The 25,885-nt window shown below is 45.5% G+C and overlaps 1 protein-coding gene across 1 annotated transcript; it reads left to right on the top strand.

Moving 5' to 3' along the window:
• Positions 1–590: 590 nt before the first annotated feature.
• WDR89 (WD repeat domain 89) lies at positions 591–24,246 on the top strand. The gene is made up of 2 exons (XM_077265919.1): positions 591–773; positions 21,530–24,246. Exon 2 carries the CDS (start codon positions 21,553–21,555, stop codon positions 22,702–22,704), a length of 1,152 nt encoding a protein of 383 aa, XP_077122034.1. The 5' UTR covers positions 591–773; positions 21,530–21,552; the 3' UTR covers positions 22,705–24,246.
• The last annotated feature ends 1,639 nt before the right edge of the window (positions 24,247–25,885 follow it).

The following is a 25,885-nucleotide window of genomic DNA, read 5'->3' as shown; positions in this document are numbered from 1 at the left end:
TGCAGGTTTTTCAGAATCTGCGCGGAAAAATCCACAACATGGGCGCATACCCTTCGGATACAGATGAAACTGAAACCTGCCAGCAGCCTCCTGTGACAGTTCCCAAATCGGGGAGTGTCCCATAGGGCCTGAGAGCTTTGAGAACTGTGACTTCATGGCCTATGGTTACAGGGATTCTCCCTTTTCAAAGATTATTGCTCCAGAGGCTCAGGGGAAAAAAATGTCCAAACTTCGCTATTAACCCTCTCTCCACTGCTTTGGTTGTTGATCAGCTGCAGCGATGAAGTCATGTCGACAACGCTGCTGGCAATCACTGCGCACATGTAGACAGCGCAAGGAGTCGAGCTCAGGGATTGTCTGCAGCATTGTCGAAGTGACGTCATAGCAGCAGCCAATCAGCCATAGTGTGCACTTTCCTCTGTGTGCCTTTATGTTTATTCCAGGCACAGCCTCTGATCATTTCACCTCACGTTTCTATGAAAAAACGAACCCATTTTATTTACTAACAACAAGCTTTATAGACAAAGCACGGACGACCACTCCAGGGCTGAGAGGAAGACTATATAGACAGCGTGCTACGTCGTCACTAAAGGAACGCCCACATCCTACTAGTGCCGGGTTACATCGGTAACGTGGGGTGGGGCATAAAGACAGGGCGGAGCTATTGTAGCAGGAGCGCAGTGAAGTGCGCCTGCGCGTCATCCAATATGGCTTCTGCTCTGCACATGGGCATGTAGGGCTTCACTCACTGACGGCTGTCGTAATTGTCCTAGGTAAGTGTTCTGTATGCATGTGGTAAGTGAGTGTAGATGTCAGTGCCCGCTGGGAGTTGTAGTTCCTCATCAGTGTCACCGCACAAGCCTCTGAGGCTGCTGTTACTGTTTCCATACATGACAGACATTGTGCTGCTGTATGTTTGCATCGTGTCCAGATGTTTCCAGAAATATTTTTGCTCTTAAAGGTGAAACTTCTTATTTTCTACGTCGCTTCGGAGCGTCTACACTAAGAAGTGAAGCTAACTTATGTGTAGGTAGAAAGCAAATGAAGTATACAGCTCCTGTGTAGACCAGCGCGTCTCCATGGTTACAGATGGCAAACAAGCCTTGGGTACGCTTGTGGTCATGTGTAACCGTGTAACCACAGTACTCTGTATAGCAGCTGTGTACACAAAACGGTAGGAGCTTTTTAACCAGTGCGATTTGCAATGATTAAAAAGGCTGTTCTCTTTTCAGGACAATTTTATTTTTTAGTATTACTTAAATGTATGTATTTTAGGATAAAACTCATTTTGTAATTTGGGTTTGTTAAAAATGTTAACCCCGTTTGACTTCTACAGCTCCTATTTTGTACTATTGCTGGCTGCATAATGAGTTAAAGGGAACCTGTCCCCCCCCCCCCCCCCCCAGTTGTTTCAAACTAAAAGAGCCACCTCGTGCAGCAGTAATGCTGCATTCTGACAAGGTGGCTCTTTTAGTTCTGGGTGCTGTAACTAGAGAAATAATCCGTTTAGTAATTTGTCCTAAATACCTGGCCTTTCCCCCCTGCTCAGACGCCACACAGCCGTCACTCGAATCTTCTTGGCGCCGGGCGCCGCCTCCTCACCGCTGTTTTGAAATGAGCCGGCGCCTGCGCTCTTTTCCCCTGCCTGGTGCAGGCACAGTGAGCGCTGCCCGTCTGTCCTCATATGCAGTCTAGCTGACTGCCCCTGTGCGGCCGCCCTGCCTGTGAATCCCAGCCCCGCAGTGTCTTCTGATTTATTCACATTGCGGGGCTGGGATTCACAGGCAGGGCGGCCGCACAGGCACAGTCAGCTAGACTCCATATGAGGACAGACGGGCAGCGCTCACTGTGCCTGCACCAGGCAGGGGAAAAGAGCGCAGGCGCCGGCTCATTTCAAAACAGCGGTGAGGAGGCGGCGCCAAGAAGATTTGAGTGACGGCTGTGTGGCGTCTGCAGCAGGGGGGAAAGGCCTGCCCCCAGGACTGAAGACAAGGTATTTTGGACAAATTACAAAACGGATTATTTCTGCAGTTACAGCACCCAGAACTAAAAGAGCCATCTTGTCAGAATGCAGCATTACTGCTGCACAAGGTGGCTGTTTTAGTTAAAAACGCCTGGGTGGTGGTGGGGGGGGTGACAGGTTCCCTTTAACTGAGAATCTGTTAGTGAGCTCCATCTGTCCAGTGGGAGAGTCTGTAACTTTTATCTGAGCTCATCACAGCTGATTTATGACCACAGACCACATCAAAGTAGAATGTGTTGGGGAAATGAAGAGCCTTATAATGTTGATGGCCTTTTAGGGGCAGCCAGATGGCTTTATAAATGGGACAGAGATCGGACATCAGTGCATGGACTGGCCGGCCTCTCTCCCTACCCGAGCGGGGCAGCTTCATGTATTTTTGTGCCACTGTCCTGCCCGGGTTGGGAAAGCCGCCAGCCAATCTGAAAAGTGTAGTCTGATCAGCCGTCTGACTGTGCCCTAATTATAAGACATCAATATCAGCTCAGTGGGGGTCCAGCTCCTCGCGTTTCCCCCTGATCAGCCTGAATGGGAGCGGAGCTGCATTACCCAGGAACGGTCACTACACAGTGTGTGGAGCTGCGCTGCTCGGCCTCTGTTCCCTTTTTTGCATCTGTAGTGAGACCTACAGTCCCGCTCTCCGTCTCTGATGTCTTACAGGTATATAGAATATTGCTGTAATGTATCCCAGTATAGAAGTGGCGTCATATGGAACATTATTATTATACATACAGTCCTCTAATATGGACCTGTCTTTTCGTGACATACCTGTCACTGTGATTGCGCCCAGGTATATGTCACTCTGAAAAACAGAGTTTAAAAAAAAACAAAAAACAAACAACTAACCCTGGGACTATAAGGAGAGATGAGACTAATGCGGTGAGGCGACTGACAGATCTCTCCATGTGAAATGTCAGCTGGAGTGATGGGGACCTGGGATTATTCACCCTAGACGCGTCATACCTAGCAGCCACATTCTGCAGCATTTCATGGTAAAATATATCTGGTCGCAATAGAGAAACCAACCTCGCATTCATGCAGCACATATGAAGTCTATGGGAGTTATTGGTTCTCATTTAGGGCAGGTGCTGCCGACTGTATTTGCTGTCCTGGAGCGATCTAACAAAACATCGGATCTCACCTGGACCAATGTTAGTCTATGGGGCTGCGCATGTGTCCAATCATTTCTTCAAACACAGTCAGTCCAAGGAGAAGATCATTGCGTGCCCAAGTCTGATCCAATATTCAGATCGCACTCGGCCATGAAAGTCAATGAGTCTGTGGAAACCATTGGACTGCACTCTGATGACATCTAAGTGCAGCCCAATTTCTACACTGACAGAATGGAGAAGATGGTGATATTATTTTTTTTCATCTCTTCCATATCCAAGGGAATCGGATCACACTATGATGACTTTCTGATCACAGTGCGATTAGTGTAATTGCCCCAATTCTCATGGATTGATGGTGTGACCCCAGCCTGTGACTAAGTGATTAGTATTAGAATTATACGTATGGCTATGATTCTCCAGTGGAGATTTGTGATCTTTTTTTATGTGCGAACTTTTCTGACAATTGGCTAAATCCCTCCCTTTTTTATATTTTATTTTTTTTATTGAAAAAATAAATAACTGTAAACGGATGTGTCACAAAAATATACCTTTCTAACTGAACAGTTAAACTTCTGAAAAAATCCATTATTTATGTATACCAAAAAAAAAATCAATGAATTTAAAAATAAATAAAACAAAATCCAAAAAATGTCATGAGGTGCATGTAGTACTCAAGTTTGTCCACCAGAGTGTACTATTGCTCCAATTGTGACCTGTAGAGTCATCAGAAGATTCCCCATTCATAATCCTGCAGCTTTATTACATGGATAACACTGAATACTCTGTGCCAGCGAGTGTGCATACTCTGTGCCAGCGAGTGTGCAGGGCATTGGGACTACGCCAGCTGTAAGGCCCCTATTAAGCAGGGTCCCCTCTCGATGCACACTGTGAATGGTGCCTCCTCTCTGTTGCTGCCTTTGGCATGTACCCACCTTGTGGTTGGTAATGTCCTCTGGGAAATGGATCAAGAAGAAAACTGCTTTGTTAAAGTGAAGGTTTCCTACTGCTAATCCTAAAAATGTCATATCAGGAACTGTAAAAAAAATAAAATACAAAAAAAAAATGATTTTAGTAGAGATGAAGAAAATCAGTTCATGCTATGTGGGTATTAAGGTTTTTTTTTTTTTTTTTTTCTTGTGTCTGAAATCTACGCTCATGGACATCCGTAGAGTAGGACCCCCCGAAAAATGTGTTGAATTAAAACTGATGCTGAGGACACTGGGCATGCTTCATAGAAGCGATGTGATTGGTTGGCTCTTTTACTTTCAAAGTGGAGGATAGAAAATGAGAGCTGGGATATAATTGGCTGCTGTGGGCAGAGGACTGTGACTTTACGACGTGCAGGGATGTGCAATTCATCTGCAAATAATGTTTATCAGGATTTTACCCATTAGTTACAATGGGGACCCCATCACTCTTGTTTTTGATACAGTTCTGCAACCCTCCCCAAAAAACTTGTAGAAAAACGCATAAGTGTGTGAAAAGGTGCGTGGGTTTCAGTTTAGAAACCTCGGCATAAACTCTGCACTTTTTTTGTTCGTTTTACTCCGTCCCATACTCCCATCCGCAGTGATGGTGCACAGGGAGTTGAAATCCAATTTTCTTTTATTATCCCCAGAAGTTCACTTTTTGCGCTGTGATAAATAGAAGAATTCCTGCGGAAATGACCAAATCCCGTCTGATGCCTTCACCATTTTATTTGTGAATTCCTTGTGTGCTGTTATTAGGAAGATCTCCCATTTCCTGCCCCTCTGGTGCGGACCCCATAGATGCGGGGCCATGTCTCTCTGAGGCTTTCAAGCCATTTCCTGGTGTGCGGCGAATGAGTTTGGCACCTGCGGTTTTCATGCTTTTGCATGTGATGGTTTCAGTTTTATTATTTTTGCACTGAAGTGTTAACTTAGGAACAATGATATTCTCAGAGAGATGAAGAGTTTGGGTGTCCATTTTAGTCTCCCTAGAGATGAGCGAATTTGCCTGGGTTGGCACTCTATGCATGTGCTGTGACTGTGACACATCCGCGACACATGCAGCTGCGGAGCCGACCAGCTCCTCATCAGGAGCGCTCCAGATATCTGGGTTCCCGATGCAGCTTATTCGGTAAGCGCTATAGCATTAAATTCGCTCATCTCTATTCCTCACTGGCAGCACCTTTTTTTTTTTTTTTTAAATCACTCCATTCCTCTTTTAGGCCAAGGTTTCGCAGCGATTTTGGCTTCAGCATGGGATGTCTGGCCAGAGATCGCTGTATGAGGCTGCTATACCATTATGGTTACATTGCACCCAGTCAAGGAAGTTGGAATCCGCTGCATTGTTTGCACCCTGTGTGAGTACCTTGTGGGTCACAATGCAATTTTATTCACCTCCAATGTAGCGGCATGATCCACATTGGTGTGTGACCCGTGTCCTCACCAAAGCCACTGTGTACCCCATCTGCACATCACTGATCCCTACACACACACAATCTGGGGACACAAGATGATGAAGGGGTTTTATTATCACCTATTCCTTGGATTTGCCATCACGTTATATTCGGTGGCAGTCCGACTTCTGGAACATGAAGCGGATGCACTGCTGGTAGAGCGCTGTGTCCCCATTTAATATTCCTCTGCACACCGGCCCTTTATTTTAAGCTGGGTAACCAGGGCCACTATGCAGGAACCCCCCTATCATTAAACGAGTTGCATAACCCTCATTCTCAGGATCAGTTATCTCGAGTCAGACTCCACCATTGACAAAGCGATGGGGTATCTGGTATCCCTGTGATATGGATGAAACGTCATACATTCCCAGGAGGAATAACAGAGGAACGGCACAATGCAGAGTTATAAGTAAAGTGGCTCCAGAAATGTCAAGTAAATGGGAAGAAAAGTATCTACTAAGATATATCAAGAGACTGAATATGGAGGAAAAAATAATACACTGCTCAAAAAAAATAAAGGGTACACTTAAACAACAGAATATAACTCCAAGTAAATCAAACTTCTGTGAAATCAAACTGTCCACTTAGGAAGCAAAACTGTTTGACAATCAATTTCACATGCTGTTGTGGAAATGGAATAGACAGCAGATGGAAATTATTGGCAATTATCAAGACACACTCAATAAGGCCGGTTTCACACGTCAGTGGCTCCGGTACGTGAGGTGACAGTTTCCTCACGTACCGGAGACACTGACACACGTAGACACATTAAAATCAATGTGTCTCTGCACATGTCAGCGTGTTTTCACGGACCTTGTGTCCATGTGCAAAACACGGAGACATGTCAGTTTTCGTGGGAGCGCACGGATTACACGGACCCATTAAAGTCAATGGGTCCGTGTGCCGTGCATGAGACAGCGCTACAGTAAGCTCTGTCCCCCCAACGTGGTGCTGAAGCCGCCATTCATATCTTCTCTCCAGCAGCGTTCGCTGGAGAGAAGATATGACTTTTTTTTTGTTTTGTTTTTCGTGTTTAAAATAAAGATCCCTGTCCCCTCCCACCCCCTGTACGCCCGCCCGCTGTTACTAAAATACTCACCCGGGTCCCTCGCTGCATCCTCTCCGCGCAGCAGCTTCTCCTGTATGAGCGGTCACGTGGTGCCGCCCATTACAGTCATGAATATGCGGCTCCACCCCTATGGGAGGTGGAGCCGCATATTCATGACTGTAATGGGCGGCACCACGTGACCGCTCATACAGGAGAAGCCGGCGGAGAGGATGCAGCGAGGGAGCCGGGTGAGTATTTTAGTAACAGCGGGCGGGGACAGGGATCTTTTTTTAAAACACGAAAAACAAAAAAAAAAAGATTTTTCATATCTTCTCTCCAGCGAACGCTGCTGGAGAGAAGATATGAATGGCGGCTTCAGCACCAGATGCAGGGGACAGCGCTTATCTCTAGCGCTGTCTCCTGCACGCTTCGTGTGGTACCCAGTCGGCACAGGGGCGGCACACGTGTGCCGCACGTGTGCCACACGGATGGCCTACGTGAGCTCACGGACACGGATAACTCTGGTACCGATTTTTCCGGTACCGGAATTATCTGGACATGTGAGACTGGCCTAAAGGAGTGGTTCTGCAGGTGGGGACCACAGACCACATCTCAGTACCAATGCTTTCTGGCTGATGTTTTGGTCACTTTTGAATGTTGGTTGTGCTTTCACACTCTTGGTAGCATGAGACGGACTCTACAACCCACACAAGTGGCTCAGATAGTGCAGCTCATCCAGGATGGCACATCAATGCGAGTTGTGGCAAGAAGGTTTGTTTGTCAGCATAGTGTCCAGAGGCTGGAGGGCTACCAGGAGACAGGCCAGTACACCAGGAGACGTGGAGGGGCCGTAGGAGGGCAACAACCCAGCAGCAGGACCGCTACCTCAGCCTTTGTGCAAGGAGGAGCACTGCCAGAGCCCTGCAAAATGACCTCCAGCAGGCCACAAATGTGCATGTGTCTGCACAAATGGTTAGAAACCGACTCCATAAGGATGATCTGAGTGCCTGAGGTCCACAGATGGGGGTTGTGCTCACAGCCCTACACCGTGCAGAACGCTTTGCATTTGCCACAGAACACCAGGATTGGCAAATTTGCCACTGGCGCCCTGTGCTCTTCACAGATGAAAGCAGGTTCACACTGAGTACATGTGACAGACGTGACAGAGTCTGGAGACGCCGTGGAGAGCGATCTGCTGCCTGCAACATCCTTCAGCATGACCGGTAGTGGGTCAGTAATGGTGTGGGGTGGCATTTCTTTGGAGGGCTGCACAGCCCTCCATGTGCTCGCCAGAGGTAGCCTGACTGCCATTAGGTACCGAGATGAGATCCTCAGACCCCTTGTGAGACCATATGCTGGTGCAGTTGGCCCTGGGTTCCTCCTAATGCAGCACAATGCCAGACCTCATGTGGCTGGAGTGTCAGCAGTTCCTGCAAGATGAAGGCATTGAAGCTATGGACTGGCTCACCTGTTCCCCAGACCTGAATCCGATTGAACACATTTTTGACATCATGTCTCGCACCATCCAAAAATGTCACGTTGCACCACAGACTGTCCAGGAGTTGGTGGATGCTTTACTCCTCGTCTGGGAGGAGATCCCTTAGGAGACCATCCGTCGCCTCATCAGGAGCGTTCCCAGGCACTGTAGGGAGGTCGTACAGGCACGTGGAGGCCACACACACTACTGAGCATCATTTCCTTGTCTTGAGGCATTTCCACTGAAGTTGGATCACCCTGCAACTTCATTTTCCACTTTGCTTTTGACCATCATTCCAACTGCAGACCTCCGTGGGATATTAGTTGCGATTTACGTTGATCATTTTTTATGTTTTATTGTTCTCCACACATTCCACCATGTAATGAATAAAAAATTACAACTAGAATATTTCATTCAGTGATATCTAGGATGTGGGATTTTAGTGTTCCCTTTATTTTTTTTGTGCAGTGTATATTCATAATTTTCCAGGAGGAATAATATGGGGAAAGTGCGATCCTGAACATTTCCTCCTGAATTATTTCATGAAGAATACAAGTATCTTGTAAGGGAAGAGTCTGTCCGCAGGGAGAATAGATGCAGGAGTTTACTGTATTACCGCAAACTGATCATGGCTGTGAGTGCATGCAGCAGCTGCACATTACATATCCAGGACCTGTAGAGAAGAGCTGCAGAACGTGGCGGCAGTGCAGGTTCATCCATGGTATTATGTTTTAATATTCGCGTTTTCTCTGAGGGTTCGGATCATCCGGGGCTGCCCCTCATCCTCATTACTTTGGGTAGGAATATAGGCTATGTGGGTTTAATCTCCGAACGACACGTGGGATTATCCTTAATCTGACTGGCCGCAGGTTTACAAATCTCAATGTCACATACACACACACAGCCTGTTATTGCAGCCTGATTTTTTTTTTTTTTTTTTTGATTCCCCAGCTCTGTATCCACAAAGTCAGGAGGAAAAAAAAAAAACTAAAATATACACATTATCGATCTGCTAGAACATCCTCCTGGCATTACTGCATGAGCCCCTCTATATTCTGCTCATTATGGAAACAATATCAATTCCAGGGCAATTATCAGTCATTGCAGGCAATGCACTCATAAGTCACCTGCGCAGCGCAGAAAACCTCAGCTCGGATGGACAGGTTGTGCAGAGAAAGAAAGAGCTGAAACGTTATCTGTAACCCATCCTGAGCGAGGCTATCATTAGACGCAGTGTCACCCGGCGCTGACCTGATGCTGGCTCCAGGCCCAGATGTTTTCTAAGGTTGCGTTGCTCAAATTTCACAGGAAAAAAGCTGCTATCAAGCACCATACTTAGCAAATAGAATCTGGTCAGGAACGGGAGGGTTCCGCGCAGCCGTTACCTACCAGCAGATCACTTTGATCGTCCGGACAAGGTCTCGGCAGATGCCAGGGGTAGTAAAGTTTAATTGAGGGCATCGGCCATGGATCAGCTTCCACATAAGGGGGTCATCTAACTTCAAAGAAAGTTTGGGTTCACTTTCAGCTACTATTTTAGTTATATGTTTGTTTTTGTGAACCTGTCAGCAAACTGAGTCAATTTACAGCAGCCTGTTTGCAGCAAGTTCCCACGCAGAGTTTGCGGCAAGCTCCCGCGCAGTTTGTGTCAGAGAACTCTCAATTTTTTGAATGGAGTCTGTAGAAATTTTCCCGCTGCGCAGATGATCCCATCTCGTATGTCTGAGATGGATTTTCAACATCTGCAGCATGAATATACCGTAAATCCCCCATCTACATTAGATTAAAAAAATTAACCGATTTTTCAGAAATGTGTGGGAGGCCTCTCAACTGTCCCCAACAGATGATATGGGGGGGGGGGGGAAGGATGCATATCCTCTGATAGAAAACACAAAGTGATCAGCAGAGCCCGGCATGTGTGTGTGGGGGAGAGAGAGCTGTGAGCCAAACAATCTTATCTAATAATACATGAGCAGCATTAGGCCTCGTGCAGCATACAGTGTGATACCACATTGTGTCTTCTGTAGTAGAACTGTGTTTCGCCATATGGCACTCCATCAGGTGCTGTATGTCCTACTTCTCTGGAAGCAATGGAAGAAAAACTCCAAAGTGCAGCATGTGCCTAAGCTTTTTTTTTTTTGCAGGATTAGAGGCATATTTAGGTACAGTAGTTCCCCATGTACCTCTAGAGGAGATAAGGATCTTGCATGCCCAATTTCAGACTGCCTTTTGTTCCCTAAGAGATAAGCTGCAGGCAGAGACATCTGGTGATGGCCCTCTCAAAAGCACAGGAGCGCTCAGCCCTGTTTATGGAGGAGTCTGGAAGGAGAACAGTCGACTGAACTGTCATTTGTCCTACAACCATATACAGTGCCTTGCGAAAGTATTCGGCTCCCTTGAACTTTTCCACCTTTTCCCACATGTCATGCTTCAAACATAAAGATATCAAATGTAAATTTTTGTTGAAGAATCAACAACAAGTGGAACACAATTGTGAAGTTGAGTGAAATTTATAGGTTATTTTAAATTTATGTGGAAATTCAAAAACTGAAAAGTGGGGCGTGCAATATTATTCGGCCCCTTTACTTTCAGTGCAGCAAACTCACTCCAGAAGTTCATTGTGGATCTCTGAATGATCCAATGTTGTCCTAAATGCCTAATGATGATAAATATAATCCACCTGTGTGTAATCAAGTCTCCGTATAAATGCATCTGCTCTGTGATAGTCTCAGGGTTCTGTTTGAAGCACAGAGAGCATCATGAAGACCAAGGAACACAACAGGCAGGTCCGTGATACTGTTGTGGAGAAGTTTAAAGCCGGATTTGGATACAAAATGATTTCCAAAACTTTAAACATCCCAAGGAGCACTGTGCAAGCGATCATATTGAATGGAAGGAGTATCATACCACAGCAAATCTACCAAGACCCGGCCATCCCTCTAAACTTTCATCTCAAACAAGGAGAAGACTGATCAGATATGCAACCAAGAGGCCCATGATCACTCTGGATGAGCTGCAGAGATCTACAGCTGAGGTGGGACAGTCTGTCCATAGGACAACAATCAGTCGTACACTGCACAAATCTGGCCTTTATGGAAGAGTGACAAGAAGAAAGCCATTTCTAAAAGATATCCATAAAAAGTGTCGTTTGAAGTTTGCAACAAGCCACCTGGGAGACACACCAAACATGTGGAAGAAGGTGCTCTGGTCAAATGAGGCCAAAATCGAACTTTTTGGCAACAATGCCAGACGGTATGATTGGCGTAAAGGCAACACAGCTCATCACCCTGAACACACCATCCCCACTGTCAAACGTGGTGGCAGCATCATGGTTTGGGCCTGCTTTTCTTCAGCAGGGACAGGGAAGATGATTTAAATTGATGGGAAGATGGAAGGAGCCAAATACAGGACCATTCTTGAAGAAAACCTGTTGGAGTCTGCAAAAGACCTGGGACGGAGATTTGTCTGCCAACAAGAGAGTGATCCCAAACATAAAGCAAAATCTATAATGGAATGGTTCACAAATAAATGTATCCAGGTGTTAGAATGGCCAAGTCAAAGTCTAGACCTCAATCCAATCGAGAATCTGTGGAAAGAGCTGAAAACTGCTGTCCACAAATGATCTCCATCAAACCTCACTGAGCTCGAGCTGTTTGCCAAGGAAGAATGGGCAAGAATTTCAGTCTCTCGATGTACAAAACTGATAGACATACCCCAAGCGACTTGTAGCTGTAATCGCAGCAAAAGGTGGCGCAACAAAGTATTAAGTTAAAGGGGCCGAATAATATTGCATGCCCCACTTTTCAGTTTTTGAATTTCCACAAAAATTAGAAATAACCAATAAATTTAGTTCAACTTCACAATTGTGTTCCACTTGTTGTTGATTCTTCACCAAAAATGTACATTTGGTATCTTTATGTTTGAAGCATGATATGTGAGAAAAAGTTGATAAGTTCCAGGGGGCAGAATACTTTCGCAGGGCACTGTACAGTGTATGGGGGACTTGTGCAGATCACACAGAGATCCCTGGGTCAAGCGCCCTCTTCTTACACCTTGCACTTGGAATATTGCAGTGCATACAATTTTCTTGTTGTGCTCCTATACCAGTGATTATCCTCTCCCTGTGTATCACTAGTAGATTCCCTGCCAATTCTACAGATGATTGAGTATTTTGGAGGGGGTAATGGTGTCCTGTGGAGGCACTGAATCCTAGCCCACTGCTTTGGAAAATGTTAAGGCGTAATAAAAACAAAAGAAAAACCTCAACCAATCCAGTCCCTTTTTTATATTTCAAATATCTTTAATTTGCCGTATTTTTTGTCTATTTTTGCACCATTATTACTTCATTAACCTCATTTGGAAAATCAATCCGTATGATTAAACACATATATTTAGGTAAGACTTGTACAAATGTGTAGGCTCGCTGTCCTCTGCTGGTAGGCCCACCGCCCATTATCTAAGGAGGATTTGATATGTGTTGTCCGATCCTCGGAAAGGAAGTGGTGTCTCCCTGAGGCACTATGTGACGGTACACAGGTCCGTATATTGCGAAGGGGTAAAATAAAAAATCTCTTAACCAATCTAGTCCCCTTTTTTAATATTCCCGATATCTTTAATATGCAGCATTGCTTTTGTGGATTTTTTGGACGGTTACCGCTCCAGTCATTATGACTTTACCAGCCTCATTTGGCAAAATCAAATTAATTAAGCGATTGAGAAGACACGACTAAAATGATCTGAAGCCTTCAGGGAGAGTGTCTTCTAATTGCTGCTTGTTCATCCCTGTGTACTGCAACAGTGGCTGCTTTCCCAGGGGCAGTACTGAATGTGAATAGGCCTTTATCTTGTCCTCTGCAACTTTAAACACTCGGGTCCCCAAACTTATTTATGTTTTGTAAAAATGTTGTAAGAGTATCCAATGAATTCATCATGATAGTGCTAAGGTCTTAAAGGGATTTTCTAGAAATACAGGAGCTTCTCACAACATTAGAATATCAAAAAGTTAATTTATTTCAGTTCTTCAATACAAAAAGTGAATTTCATATATTTTATATAGAGTCATTCCAGAGTGATCTATTTCACATGTTTATTTCTGTTAATGTTGATTATGGCTTACAGCCAATGAAAACCCAAAAGTCACTATCTCAGTAAACTAGAATACTTTATAACTCCAGCTTGAAAAATTACTTTTAAATCTGAAATGTTGGCCTACTGAAATGTATGTTCAGTAACTGCACTCAATACTTGGTCGGGGCTCCTTTTGCATCAATTACTGCATCAATGCGGCGTGGGATGGAGGCATTCAGCCTGTGGCACTGCTGAGGTGTTATGGAAGCCCAGGTTGCTTTGATAGCAGCCTTCAGCTCATCTGCATTGCTGGGTCTGGTGTCTCTCATCCTCCTCTTGGCAATACCACATAGATTCTCTATGGGGTTAAGGTCAGGCGAGTTTGCTGGCCAATCAATCACAGTGATACTGTTGTTTATAAACCAGGTATTGGTTACTTTCAGCAGTGTGGACAGGTGCCAAGTCCTGCTGGAGAATGAAAACTCCATTTCCAAAAAGCTTGTCGGCAGACGGAAGCATGAAGTGCTCTAAAATTTCCCGGTAGACGGCTGCTCTGACTTTGGTCTTGATAAAACACAGTGGACCTACCCAGCAGATGACATGGCTCCACAAACCATCACTGATTGTGGAAACTTCACACTAGACCTTGACAAGAGGAGGATGAGAGACACCAGACTCCAACAATGCAGACGAGCTGAAGGATGCTATCAAAGCAACCTGGGCTTCCATAACACCTCAGCAGTGCCACAGGTTGATCGCCTCCATGCCACGCCGCATTGATGCAGTAATTGATACAAAAGGAGCCCCGACCAAGTATTGAGTGCATTTACTGTACATACATTTCGGATTTTAAAATAATTTTTTCAAGCTGGTGTTTTAAAATATTCTAATTTACTCAGATAATGACTTTTGGGTTTTCATTGGCTGTAAGCCATAATCGTCAACATTAACCCCTTCCCGACCCATGACGCCACGTAGGCGTCATGAAAACCTGTGCCAATCTGACCCATGACGCCTATGTGGCGTCATGGAATGATCGCGTCCCTGCAGAGCGGGTGAAAGGGTTAACTCCAATTTCACCTGATCTGCAGGGACAGGGGGAGTGGTGCTTTAGCCCAGGGGGGGTGGCTTCACACCCCCGTGGCTACGATCGCTCTGATTGGCTGTTGAAAGTGAAACTGCCAATCAGAGCGATTTGTAATATTTCACCTAAAAAAACTGGTGAAATATTACAATCCAGCCATGGCCGATGCTGCAATATCATCGGCCATGGCTGGAAACACTGATGTGACCCCCCCCCCCACCCATCGCCCCCCCCAAGCCACCGATCTGTGGTCCGCTCCCCTCCGTCTTGTGCTCCGCTCTCCTGTCCGCTCCCCCCGTGCTCCTATGCCACCCCCCCCGTGCTCCGACGCGCCCCCCCCGTGCCCCGATCTCCACCCCCTTATACTTACCGAGGCTCCCGGTGTCCCTCCGTCTTCTCCATGGGCGCCGCCATCTTCCAAAATGGCGGGCGCATGCGCAGTGCGCCCGCTGAATCTGCCGGCCGGCAGATTCGTTCCAGGTTTATTTTGATCACTGAGGTTATATCACAGTGATCAAAATAAAAAAAATAGTAAATGACCCCCCCCCTTTATCACCCCCATAGGTAGGGACAATAATAAAAAAAAAGAATATATTTTTTTCTTTTTCCATTTTTTTCCACTAGGGTTAGGGTTAGGGCATGGGCACACAGTGCGGATTTGGCTGCGGATCCGCAGCGGATTGGCCGCTGCGAATTCGTAGCAGTTTTCCATCAGGTTTACAGTACCATGTACACCTATGGAAAACCAAATCCGCTGTGCCCATGGTGCGAAAAATTCCGTGCGGAAACTCTGCGTTGTATTTTCCGCAGCATGTCAATTCTTTGTGCGGATTCTGCAGCGTTTTACACCTGTTCCTCAATAGGAATCCGCAGGTGAAATCCGCACAAAAAAACACTGGAAATCCGCTGTAAATCCGCAGGTAAAACGCAGTGCCTTTTACCTGCAGATTTTTCAAAAATCGTGCGGAAAAATCTCACACGAATCCCCAACGTGGGCACATAGCCTTAGGGTTAGGGTTGGAATTAGGGCTAGGGTTGGAAATAGGGTTAAGATTAGGCTTGTGGTTAGGGTTACGGATATGGTTAGGAGTGTGTTGGGGTTACAGTTGTGGTTAGGGTTGGGGTTAGGGTTAGGGTTGGGATTAGGGTTAGGATTAGGGTTGGGATTAGGGTTACAGGTGTGTTGGGGTTAGGGTTGTGATTAGGGTTATGGCTACAGTTGAGATTAGGGTTAGGGGTGTGTTGGGGTTAGTGTTGAAGTTAGAATTGAGGGGTTTCCACTGTTTGGGCACATCAGGGGTCTCCAAACGCAACATAGCACCACCATTGATTCCAGCCAATCTTGCGTTCAAAAAGTCAAATGGTGCTCCCTCCCTTCCAAGCCCCAACGTGCGCCCAAACAGTGGTTTACCCCCACATATGGGGTACCAGCGTACTCAGGACAAATTGGGGAACAACTGTTGGGGTCCAATTTCCCCTGTTACCCTTGCAAAAATAAAAAATTACTTACTAAAACATAATTTTTGAGGAAAGAACAATTATTTTTTATTTTCACGGCTCTGCGTTGTAAACTTCTGTGAAGCACTTGGGGGTTGAACGTGCTCACCACACATCTAGATAAGTTCCTTGTGGGGTCTAGTTTCCAAAATGGGGTCACTTGTGGGAGGTTTCTACTGTTTAGGCACATCAGGGGCTCTGCAAACATAACATGATGCCTGCAGACCATTCCATCAAAGTCTGCATTCCAAAACGTCACTACTTCCCTTCCGAGCCCCGGCATGTGCCCAAACAGTGGTTTACCCCCACATATGGGGTATCAGCATACTCAGGAGAAACTGGCCAACAATTTTTGGGGTCAAATTTCTCCTGTTACCCTTGGGAAAATTAAAAAATTCTGGGCTAAAAAAATATTTTTGAGGAAAGGAAACACATTTATTATTTTCACGGCTCTGCGTTATAAACTTCTGTGAAGCACTTCGGGGTTCAAAGTGCTCACCACACATCTAGATAAGTTCCTTGGGGGGTCTAGTTTCCAAAATGGGGTCACTTGTAGGGGAGCTCTAATGTTTAGGCATACAGGGGCTCTCCAAACGTGACATGGTGTCCGCTAACGATTGGAGCTAATTTTCCATTCAAAAAGTCAAATGGCGCGCCTCCCCTTCCGAGCCTTGCCGTGCACCCAAACAGTGGTTTACCCCCACATATGAGGTATCGGCGTACTCAGGAGAAATTGCCCAACAAATTTTAGGATCCATTTTATCCTGTTGCCCATGTGAAAATGAAAAAATTGAGGCTAAAGGAAATTTTGTGTGAAAAAAAAGTACTTTTTCATTTTTACGGATCAATTTGTGAAGCACCTGAGGGTTTAAAGTGCTCACTATGCTTCTAGATAAGATCCTTGGGGGGTCTAGTTTCCAAAATGGGGTCACTTGTGGGGGAGCTCCAATGTTTAGGCACACGGGGGCTCTCCAAACGCGACATGGTGTCCGCTAAAGATTGGAGCCAATTTTTCATTCAAAAAGTCAAATGGCGCTCCTTCCCTTCCGAGCCCTGCCGTGCGCCCAAACAGTGGTTTACCCCCACATATGAGGTATCAGCGTACTCAGGACAAATTGGACAACAACGTGCATGGTCCAGTTTCTCCTTTTATCCTTGGGAAAATAAAAAAATTGTTGCTAAAAGATCATTTTTGTGACTAAAAAGTTAAATGTTCATTTTTTTACTTCCATGTTGCTTCTGCTGCTGTGAAACACCTGAAGGGTTAATAAACTTCTTGAATGTGGTTTTGATCACCTTGAGGGGTGCAGTTTTTAGAATGGTGTCACTTTTGGGTATTTTCAGCCATATAGAACCCTCAAAATGACTTCAAATGTGAGGTGGTCCCTAAAAAAAAATGGTTTTGTAAATTTTGTTGTAAAAATGAGAAATCACTGGTCAAATTTTAACCCTTAACTTCCTAGCAAAAAAAAAATTTGTTTCCAAAATTGTGCTGATGTAAAGTAGACATGTGGGAAATGTTATTTATTAACTGTTTTGTGTCACATAACTCTCTCGTTTAACAGAATAAAAATTCAAAATGTGAAAATTGCGAAATTTTCACCAAATTTCCGTATTTTTCACAAATAAACTCAGAAATTATCGACCTAAATTTACCTCTAACATGAAGCCCAATATGTCACGAAAAAACAATCTCAGAATCGCTAGGATCCGTTGAAGCGTTCCTGAGTTATTACCTCATAAAGGGACACTGGTCAGAAATGCAAAAAACGGCCAGGTCATTAAGGCCAAAATAGGCTGGGTCATGAAGGGGTTAACAGAAGTAAACACTTAAAGTAGATCACTGCTTGTAATGACTATATAATATACCAGATGATAGCCCGATTCTAACGCATCAGGTATTCTAGAATATGTATGTAGTTTATTTATGAAGATTTTAGGATAATACATTGAATACACAGGATTCGGCCGGCCGCGACCAATTAGCTGATTGTTCGTGGCCGGCCATGTATTATATAGCACAGCCACGTAGTATATAGCACAGCCACGTAGTATATAGCACAGCCACGTAGTATATAGCACAGCCACGTAGTATATAGCACAGCCACGTAGTATATAGCACAGCCCACGTAGTACATTGCACAGCCCACGTAGTATATTGCACAGCCCACGTAGTATATTGCACAGCCCACGTAGTATACTGCACAGCCGACGTAGTATATAGCACAGCCACGTATTATATTGCACAGCCCACGTATTATATTGCACAGCCCACGTAGTATATTGCACAGCCCACGTAGTATATTGCACAGCCCACGCAGTATATAGCAATGTGGGCATCATATCCCTGTTAAAAAAAAAAAAAAAAAAGAATTAAAATAAAAAAAAGTTATCCTCACCTTTCGTTGGCCCTGGACCCAAGCGAGGCGTCTACCGATGCTCCTCGCACGCTCCGGTCCCAAGAGTGCATTGCGGTCTCGTGAGACCACTACGTCGTCATCTCGCGAGACCGCAATGCATGGAGCGGTCACCGGAGCGTCACAAGCCGGTTCCTGATCTGAGGGGCCGACAGACGGTGAGTATATAACTATTTTTTATTTTTTTAATTATTTTTAACATTAGATCTTTTAACTATTGATGCCGCATAGGCAGCATCAATAGTGAAAAGTTGGTCACACAGGGTTAATCGCAGCGGTAACTGAGTGGGTTACCCGCGGCATAACGCGGTCCGTTACCGCTGCCATTAACCCTGTGTGAGCGCTGACTGGAGGGGATTATGGAGCGGGCACTGACTGCGGGGAGGAAGGAGCGGCCATTTGCCGCCGGACTATGCCCGTCGCTGATTGATTGGTCGTGGCCGTTTTGCCGCGACCAAACAGCGACTTGGGATTTCAATGACAGACAGAGGCCGCGACCAATGAATATCCGTGACAGACAGACAGACAGACAGAAGTGACCCTTAGACAATTATATAGTAGATGAGTTTCACTTTTTGTATTGAAGAACTGAAATAAATTGATAAGTTGTCTGGAGGACACGGCCCAGCAAGCTTTATGGTTTTCTGCTTCGCTAAGGGCCGTCGTCATCAGTCACCACACATTGATGGGTTTTCCTAATGGTAACATTCCTTTTAAAACAACTTTAAAATGGATCTGTGACCAGACTGTAAAATACAAACTACAGGCATTCTTAAATACATCTCTTGGTTCTGATGAGGCTGGTGTACTTACTTAGAATCCCAATGCTTAAAATCCTCTTGTGAGACTTTTAAAATGTTAATAACAGGAGGGAACACTTTTGGTGAAAATAATTTATGCAGCAGTTCTTCCATAATATTAAAAGTAAACACACCGGCCTCATCAGGTTTGTGTATTCTATTTAATAAGGTCTGCAGTTTTTATTGGGAAATTTGGGACCCATCCGATTTTAGTCGTGGTCTCGAACCTTTGGCTGTCAGATCAGGGCAGGCTGAAAGTTGCAGTTTCGCAACAGCTGATGAATTAAAGGAGGTGTTGGTTATTTACATTCATGGATTTGGGGTAAAACGAACAAAAAAAATGTCTGGCAATAGGGTTTTATGAAAAAATTTTTTTTCCTTTCTCTATGCATTAGGCCGGGGTCACACTTGCGAGTGCAATGCGAGAAACTCCGGCATCAATACCCGGCACTGCCGCCAGCACTCGGGTCCGGAGCATGTGGCTGCAAGTATTTCTATGCAGCTGAACGCTCCAGTCCCGAGTGCCGACAGCAGTGCCGGGTATTGATGCAAGAGACTCGCGCGAGTCTCTTGCATTGCACTCGCAAGTGTTACCCCGGCCTTAGAGTACATATCCGGCTGCAGAATGAGCTAACAAATCGGTCGGTCAGCAAGCTCCTTCTGACAACCGGGTTTGTAATGTTTATCTCTCGTTTCCTGCCTGAACTTGTACACTGATTAATGAGAACAGTAAAAAATGAATTTTGCTTTAGTGATAAATCGGCTTGTTGCTGCAGTCACTGGTCACTTATTCTTCAGTCTGCTGCATAATGTACAGTATAAATGTAAATATAATTTGGCCTGCACTCTAAAATTTAGATCGGGGTGCTGGTGAGACAGACCGTAAGGTCTAGTATCAGTATTATTGAAATCCACCGCACTCCCTGTGTGGAATATCTTAGAAACAAAAGGATTTTTTTGAAATTTGCTAATTTATTCAAGTGAAAAACAGAAAATCAAATGTGACAGATCAAATAGTAGGCAGTATAAGCGACTGAGTGATTGACGTTTCGACCCTCCCGGGTCTTACTCTAAAGTCGCACTTAATCCAGGATTTATGAGTGGCTCTTGTGGTAGTGAGGATGTTATCCCTGTAGTGTCAAGGGGCAGGTACAGTCTTTTTGATACCAGGTATGGCCTGATAGTTGATTTTTCTCTGAGTATGACCTTGCTGAGGAATAGCAGCGGTGCATCAGCGTCTTGCATGCCTTCCCACAGGACGCAGGAGCGCTATCCCCCATCCACTAAGGGTACTAAGCCTACATGTCCACCAGCAAGACGCAGATGCGCCGCTGTTACCCCTCTTCAAGGCTTTATCCAGAACTGGCAAATCCATTAAACCACATACAACTTACCAGCAATTTAAGGCTGATACATTGGCACCTGCAAAAAAGGTTGTCTCCAGTGACATACCAACTTTCTATTTGAATCGCATATACAAACAACAGCAAGACGCTGATGCACCGCTGCTATTCCTCAGCAAGGTCATACTCAGAGAAAAATCAACTATCAGGCCATACCTGGTATCAAAAAGACTGTACCTGCCCCTTGACACTACAGGGATAACATCCTCATTACCATAAGAGCCACTCATAAATCCTGGATTAAGTGCGACTTTAGAGTAAGACCCGGGAGGGTCGAAACGTCAATCACTCAGTCGCTTATACTGCCTACTATTTGATCTGTCACATTTGATTTTCTGTTTTTCACTTGAATAAATTAGCAAATTTCAAAAAAATCCTTTTGTTTCTAAGATATTCCACACAGGGAGTGCGGTGGATTTCAATAATACTGCATAATGTACAGTGATGTGTAGAGGCTGTAGAAGCAAAACGGCCCAAAATTTCTAATGAAAAATGCTTTTTAGGGAAAACTAAGTTCTCCCAAATGTGTCCATATTATTTAAAAGTTTTTTTTTTTTTTTTTGTAAACCCCCACCCCTGTACTAGGCCACAGTTTAAACCTGTGCTTTACTCGCCCTTTCCAGGTCTGGTGATCAGTCCCCGCTGCTGTTTCTGGTGCCCGTTATTCTCTGTCAGCGAGATGAGCAGCTTGTGCCGCTAAGCTCACTGATTGGCTGCAGTACTGCTGACGTGACGTCAGCACTGGACCCGGGGATGTACAGTGTATTTTTTGATTTTTAAACTCAAATGGCAGCCAAAATTAGAAAACCCCCTTGTTTTTAAAGGGGCCGTCTCATACTTCGAAACACATTTGATAGGAAAATTAAAAATAGGTATTCTCCTACCAGATTAGTGCCACTTTTCCATACTTTGCACTCTGGTCTCCTGGATTCTTCTTCCGGTGTGACTGCTGCAGACAATCAGTGGCTTGCATGCAATACCTGTCGCATAGTGCAGAGTACGATGGAGTGGCATGAGCCGAAAACGTGCAGTGCTGATTTTCTGGTCTTTCATAACCCTATACCACTGGATTTGCTCCAGTTTGGCTATCGCACCCTTGGTCTTTGTAGTTGGGAGATCTGTAGGACCATTGCGGTTTCCAGCACACTTGCCAATGTATGTTCTTTTCATTTTGTATTTTAGATCTCAAGAATATTGTCCGCACCATGGACGCTTTAGAAGAGCAGCTTTCACACCTCGCTATAACCAAGCGCGCTGCCATGAAAGACGGCACGACTTATGTCCTCGACATCGACGTGTCAAATCCAGCAGAGGAACAAACCGGTCACATAGTTGCCATTTTGTGTTGCGACAAAACAATCCGCTTATATAACCGGGAGACCATGACCTGTCTCCGTGAATATAACGCCCGCCCCGGCACACTGAGCGGCGTCCGTTTCTGCCACACGAATGGCAACCTGGTGCTTTCAGCTTGCAGCGATGCCACTGTAAAACTTTGGGACGCTCGGGTGTCCGGTACTGGAGCTGTACAGCAATATATTGGTTACCCCTCCAACGTCTTCATCAGCTTCGATGTCAGCTGTAACGACCTTGTCATCTGCGCAGGCACAGAGAAGGTGGAAGACGATGCGTTTCTGGTCTTCTGGGATGGAAGATACATTCCAAATACCAAATCCAAGGAGCCGCTTGGAGCTTATTCAGAATCTCACAACAACGATGTCACCCAAGTTCGCTTCCATCCAACCAACCCAAGCCTGGTGGCCACCGGTTCCACAGACGGGCTGGTCAACGTGTTTGATATCGGTGCAGATAACGAAGACGACGCGCTAACTTCTACCTGCAATTCCGATTCTTCTGTGAACATCGTTGGTTGGGCAGGAAGAGACTATAAGCAGATATACTGCCTGACGCACAACGAAGGCTTCCTTTGGTGGGATCTCGCCCAAGTGGACACAGAGGAACACATCACACTCTGTAAAGTAGAGGATGTAAGGAAAAACGTAAGCAGATGTCACGTCGACTATCTCATCGGGGGTTTCTATCATGAAATTCAGAATGCTCTGCTCCTTTTTGGAGGGTCTCACAATGGCGATATTAGCTTGCTAAATTGTGATTCGGGTAGGGTTGCACACTTAAAAACCTTAACCGGAGGGCACACTGACATTGTGCGCTCGGTCTACTGGTGCGGAGGAGATGACTGTTTGATAACTGGGGGGGAAGATGCTCAATTGCTTTTATGGAAGCCAAAAGTTAAAGAGGCATCACCTAAAAAGAGAGACTCCATGAAAATGGCTTCCTCTGTGCAGCAGAAGGTCCGTGTGCATACCACCAAATCCTTCCTGACCAAACAAAAATGATCGAAATTAGGAGAAAAGTCGCGGTTACGAGCTTGGGGATGTCTGTATAATGATCAGTACATGAGGCTTTATTCTGGATCTACTTCTTGCCTAGATGGGATCTCTTTACATTTTTGCCAAGAAATAACTGAGTGTAACACTGGCTGGAAATGAAGACGCATGACCATGACCATGTATGAAATGATCGGATTTTACTTGCAAGTGAAAGAATGAGGCAAGACGCCATATGGTTGCCCTGGCATCAATCAGTAGGGGCTCCATGATTAATTCCACGTGGTCCCTAGTGTTTCATCATTTAGAAATGTGTTGGTCACCTCCAAGAACCCTCTGCACTTACTAATACAATGCCCTCTGCTGAATACTTGGGGGCACTGCGCCTCTACTTGGTCTTATCTGCGATGAAGCAGATCTGTATAGTGCCACAAGGTGATTAAAAAGTAAAATAAATGGCATAGGGATAAAACAAAAGCATGGGCCACAGTCGTAGAGATGCCTGCCGTGGCCTATGCCACCTCGGACTTTGCATAGAAATGTGCCTCCTTACCATAGAGGCCTAGAAAAAGACAGAGGCAAGAAAGTAAAGCTGTAGGGTCCAATACTGTGCCATAACTGCAGGCAAAATCTTATTTCTTTTCATTTGTACTCACTGGATAAATCATGAATATTTTAAGAGATGCCATTATCTATATTTTATGAGACGTGTGTAATGGGGGTTTTAATCGCTTTTTTTTTTTTTAAACTGGAAAATTCTGTTTTAATTGGAGCTGGCAACTTTGGTTTTAATTAGATCTATGGATTTGTCAAGTCATCTAATCAAATATCTGTAAGGTCAATGGCATCACTTGGAGTCCAATATTGAGTAATGGGGGCAGTTGTGCAGGTGCCTTATTGCACTTTGTATATTATATATTTTATGTGGAAGTTTTACCTATTTTCTGAACATCCTATTTCTTCAAATTAGATGAATTTAGGAGAACGTCTCTGTACATGCAGGGTTCCCCAGGTTACTACACCCCTTGCCTTGGTGTTATTACACATTTTAGAGACCGGTTGTATCCCGCTCCGAATTCTCTTTCAAGCTTCAACAGTGACTCGGTACATGAACTAGTGTGAATGTGGCCTAAGGGTAACACCTACTATCAGTATTTGTAAGCCAAAACCATGAGTGAAACAAGTCACTGCTTCTGTATTTATCACCCACTCCTGATTTTGACTTGCACATACTGATGTAAAATACTGACCGAATACTGATAGTGTGAATGTGGCCTTATGGCTTTGTGGTGATGCCTCTATCTTAAGGTCAGGGCTAAATGCCGCCTTTGCTTGTCATAGTAACTTTGATGTTGCAATGTGCATGGATGAAAACTGGATCCAGAACATTGAAAAATCATCTGTCTGTATTGTGTTCTATATAAAAACAATAATGGACATCTGAATGAGGTCCGACTCTGCAATTTACAAGGGGGCCATTTGCCTCCCCCTTGTCTGTTTTACTGAATATTTGTATTCCTCATGAAATAATAAATTGACCTAAAAGTTGTACTTGGTGGTGTTCCTCAAATTCTCACATCGGGGCCGTCCCTGTTGGCTGCGTTCCTCTGCAGTTATTCATATCGGGGCTGTATCCTGTACCCATTGGTGGTGTTCTTCTGTAGATTCTCACATCGGGGCCGTACCCATTAGTAATGTTCCTCTGCAGATACTGACAGTATGTATGGAGGTACACACACTACATTTGTGTTAGGCCGGTTTCACACGTCAGTGGCTCCGGTACGTGAGGTGACAGTTTCCTCACGTACCGGAGACAGACACACGTAGACCCATAAAAATCAATGCATCTGTGCAGATGTCATTGATTTTTTGCGGACCGTGTCTCCGTGTGCCAAACACGGAGACATGTCAGTGTTCGTGGGAGCGCACGTTTTACACGGACCCAATAGAGTCAATGGGTCCGCGTAAAACACGGACCTCACACGGACATTCTCCGTCTGGGGTCCGTGTGCGTGCAGGAGACAGCGCTACAGTAAGCGCTGTCCCCCCCACATGGTGCTGAAGCCGGTATTCATATCTTCCCTGTAGCAGCGTTTGCTATAGAGAAAATATGAAGAATAGTGTTAAAAATAAAGATCCATGTGTCCGCCGCCCCCCCACCCCCTGTGCGCCCCCCCCGCTGGTCAGAAAATACTTACCCGCTCCCTCGCTCCTTTCTGGTCTGGCCGCGCCTCCTACTGTATGCGGTCACGTGGGGCCGATCATTTACAATCATCAATAGTCTGCTCCGCCCCTATGGGAGGTGGAGCCACATATTCATGACTGTAAATGATCGGCCCCACGTGACCGCATGCAGGAGAAGCCGCGGCCAGACCAGGAAGCAGCGAGGGAGGCGGGTAAGTATTTTCTGACCAGCGGGGGGGCGCACAGGGGGTGGGGGGGCGGCGGACACATGGATCTTTATTTTTAACACTATTCTTCATATTTTCTCTATAGCAAACGCTGCTACAGGGAAGATATGAATCGCAGCTTCAGCACCATGCAGAGTGGGTACCACACGCTCCGTGTGGTACCCACTCGCCATACGGGCGGCACACGTGTGCCGCACGTATGGCCTCCGTGAGTTCCCAGGCACACGGACACGGATAACTCCGGTACCGATTTATTCCGGTACCGGAATTATCTGGACGTGTGGGACAGCCCTTAGGCTACGTTCACATTTGCGTTGTGCGCCGCAGCAGCGCACAACGCAAACAAAAACGCGGCAAAACGCACGCTAAAACGCTGCGTTTTGCGCCGCATGCATCCTTTTTGGCCGAAAGTTGGACGCAAAGAAAATGCAACTTGATGCGTTTCTTGCGTCCAACGCTTGCGGCCATGCGGCGCAAAACGCAGCACAACGCATGTCCATGTGCCCCCATGTTAAATATAGGGGCGCATGACGCATGCGGCGACGCTGCGGCGCCCGACGCTGCGGCGCTGACCGCAAATGTGAACGTAGCCTCAAAGGGGTCTTGACAATACAACCTCTGCATATGACCTTTAAGTCTGTTATATGGGCCAGAGTGTATTTCATTAGTGTCTCCTATGGACATGGACTGTCCATGTTTGGTGAAGCTACATACAGGACTTGTTGGGATGAGTGAAAAAAAAAATGCATCGACGAGTGGTAAGTTTCTTCCATCTAGGA

The sequence above is a fragment of the Ranitomeya variabilis genome, chromosome 1, assembly GCF_051348905.1.
Source record: "Ranitomeya variabilis isolate aRanVar5 chromosome 1, aRanVar5.hap1, whole genome shotgun sequence".
NCBI lineage: Eukaryota > Metazoa > Chordata > Amphibia > Anura > Dendrobatidae > Ranitomeya > Ranitomeya variabilis.
Note: the sequence above shows the minus strand (reverse complement) of the source record. Positions and strands in the feature narration are given on the sequence as shown.

Coding starts and splice junctions, on each gene's coding strand:
- WDR89 (XM_077265919.1), top strand. CDS start 21,553: ATGGACGCTTTAGAAGAGCAGCTTTCACACCTCGCTATAACCAAGCGC.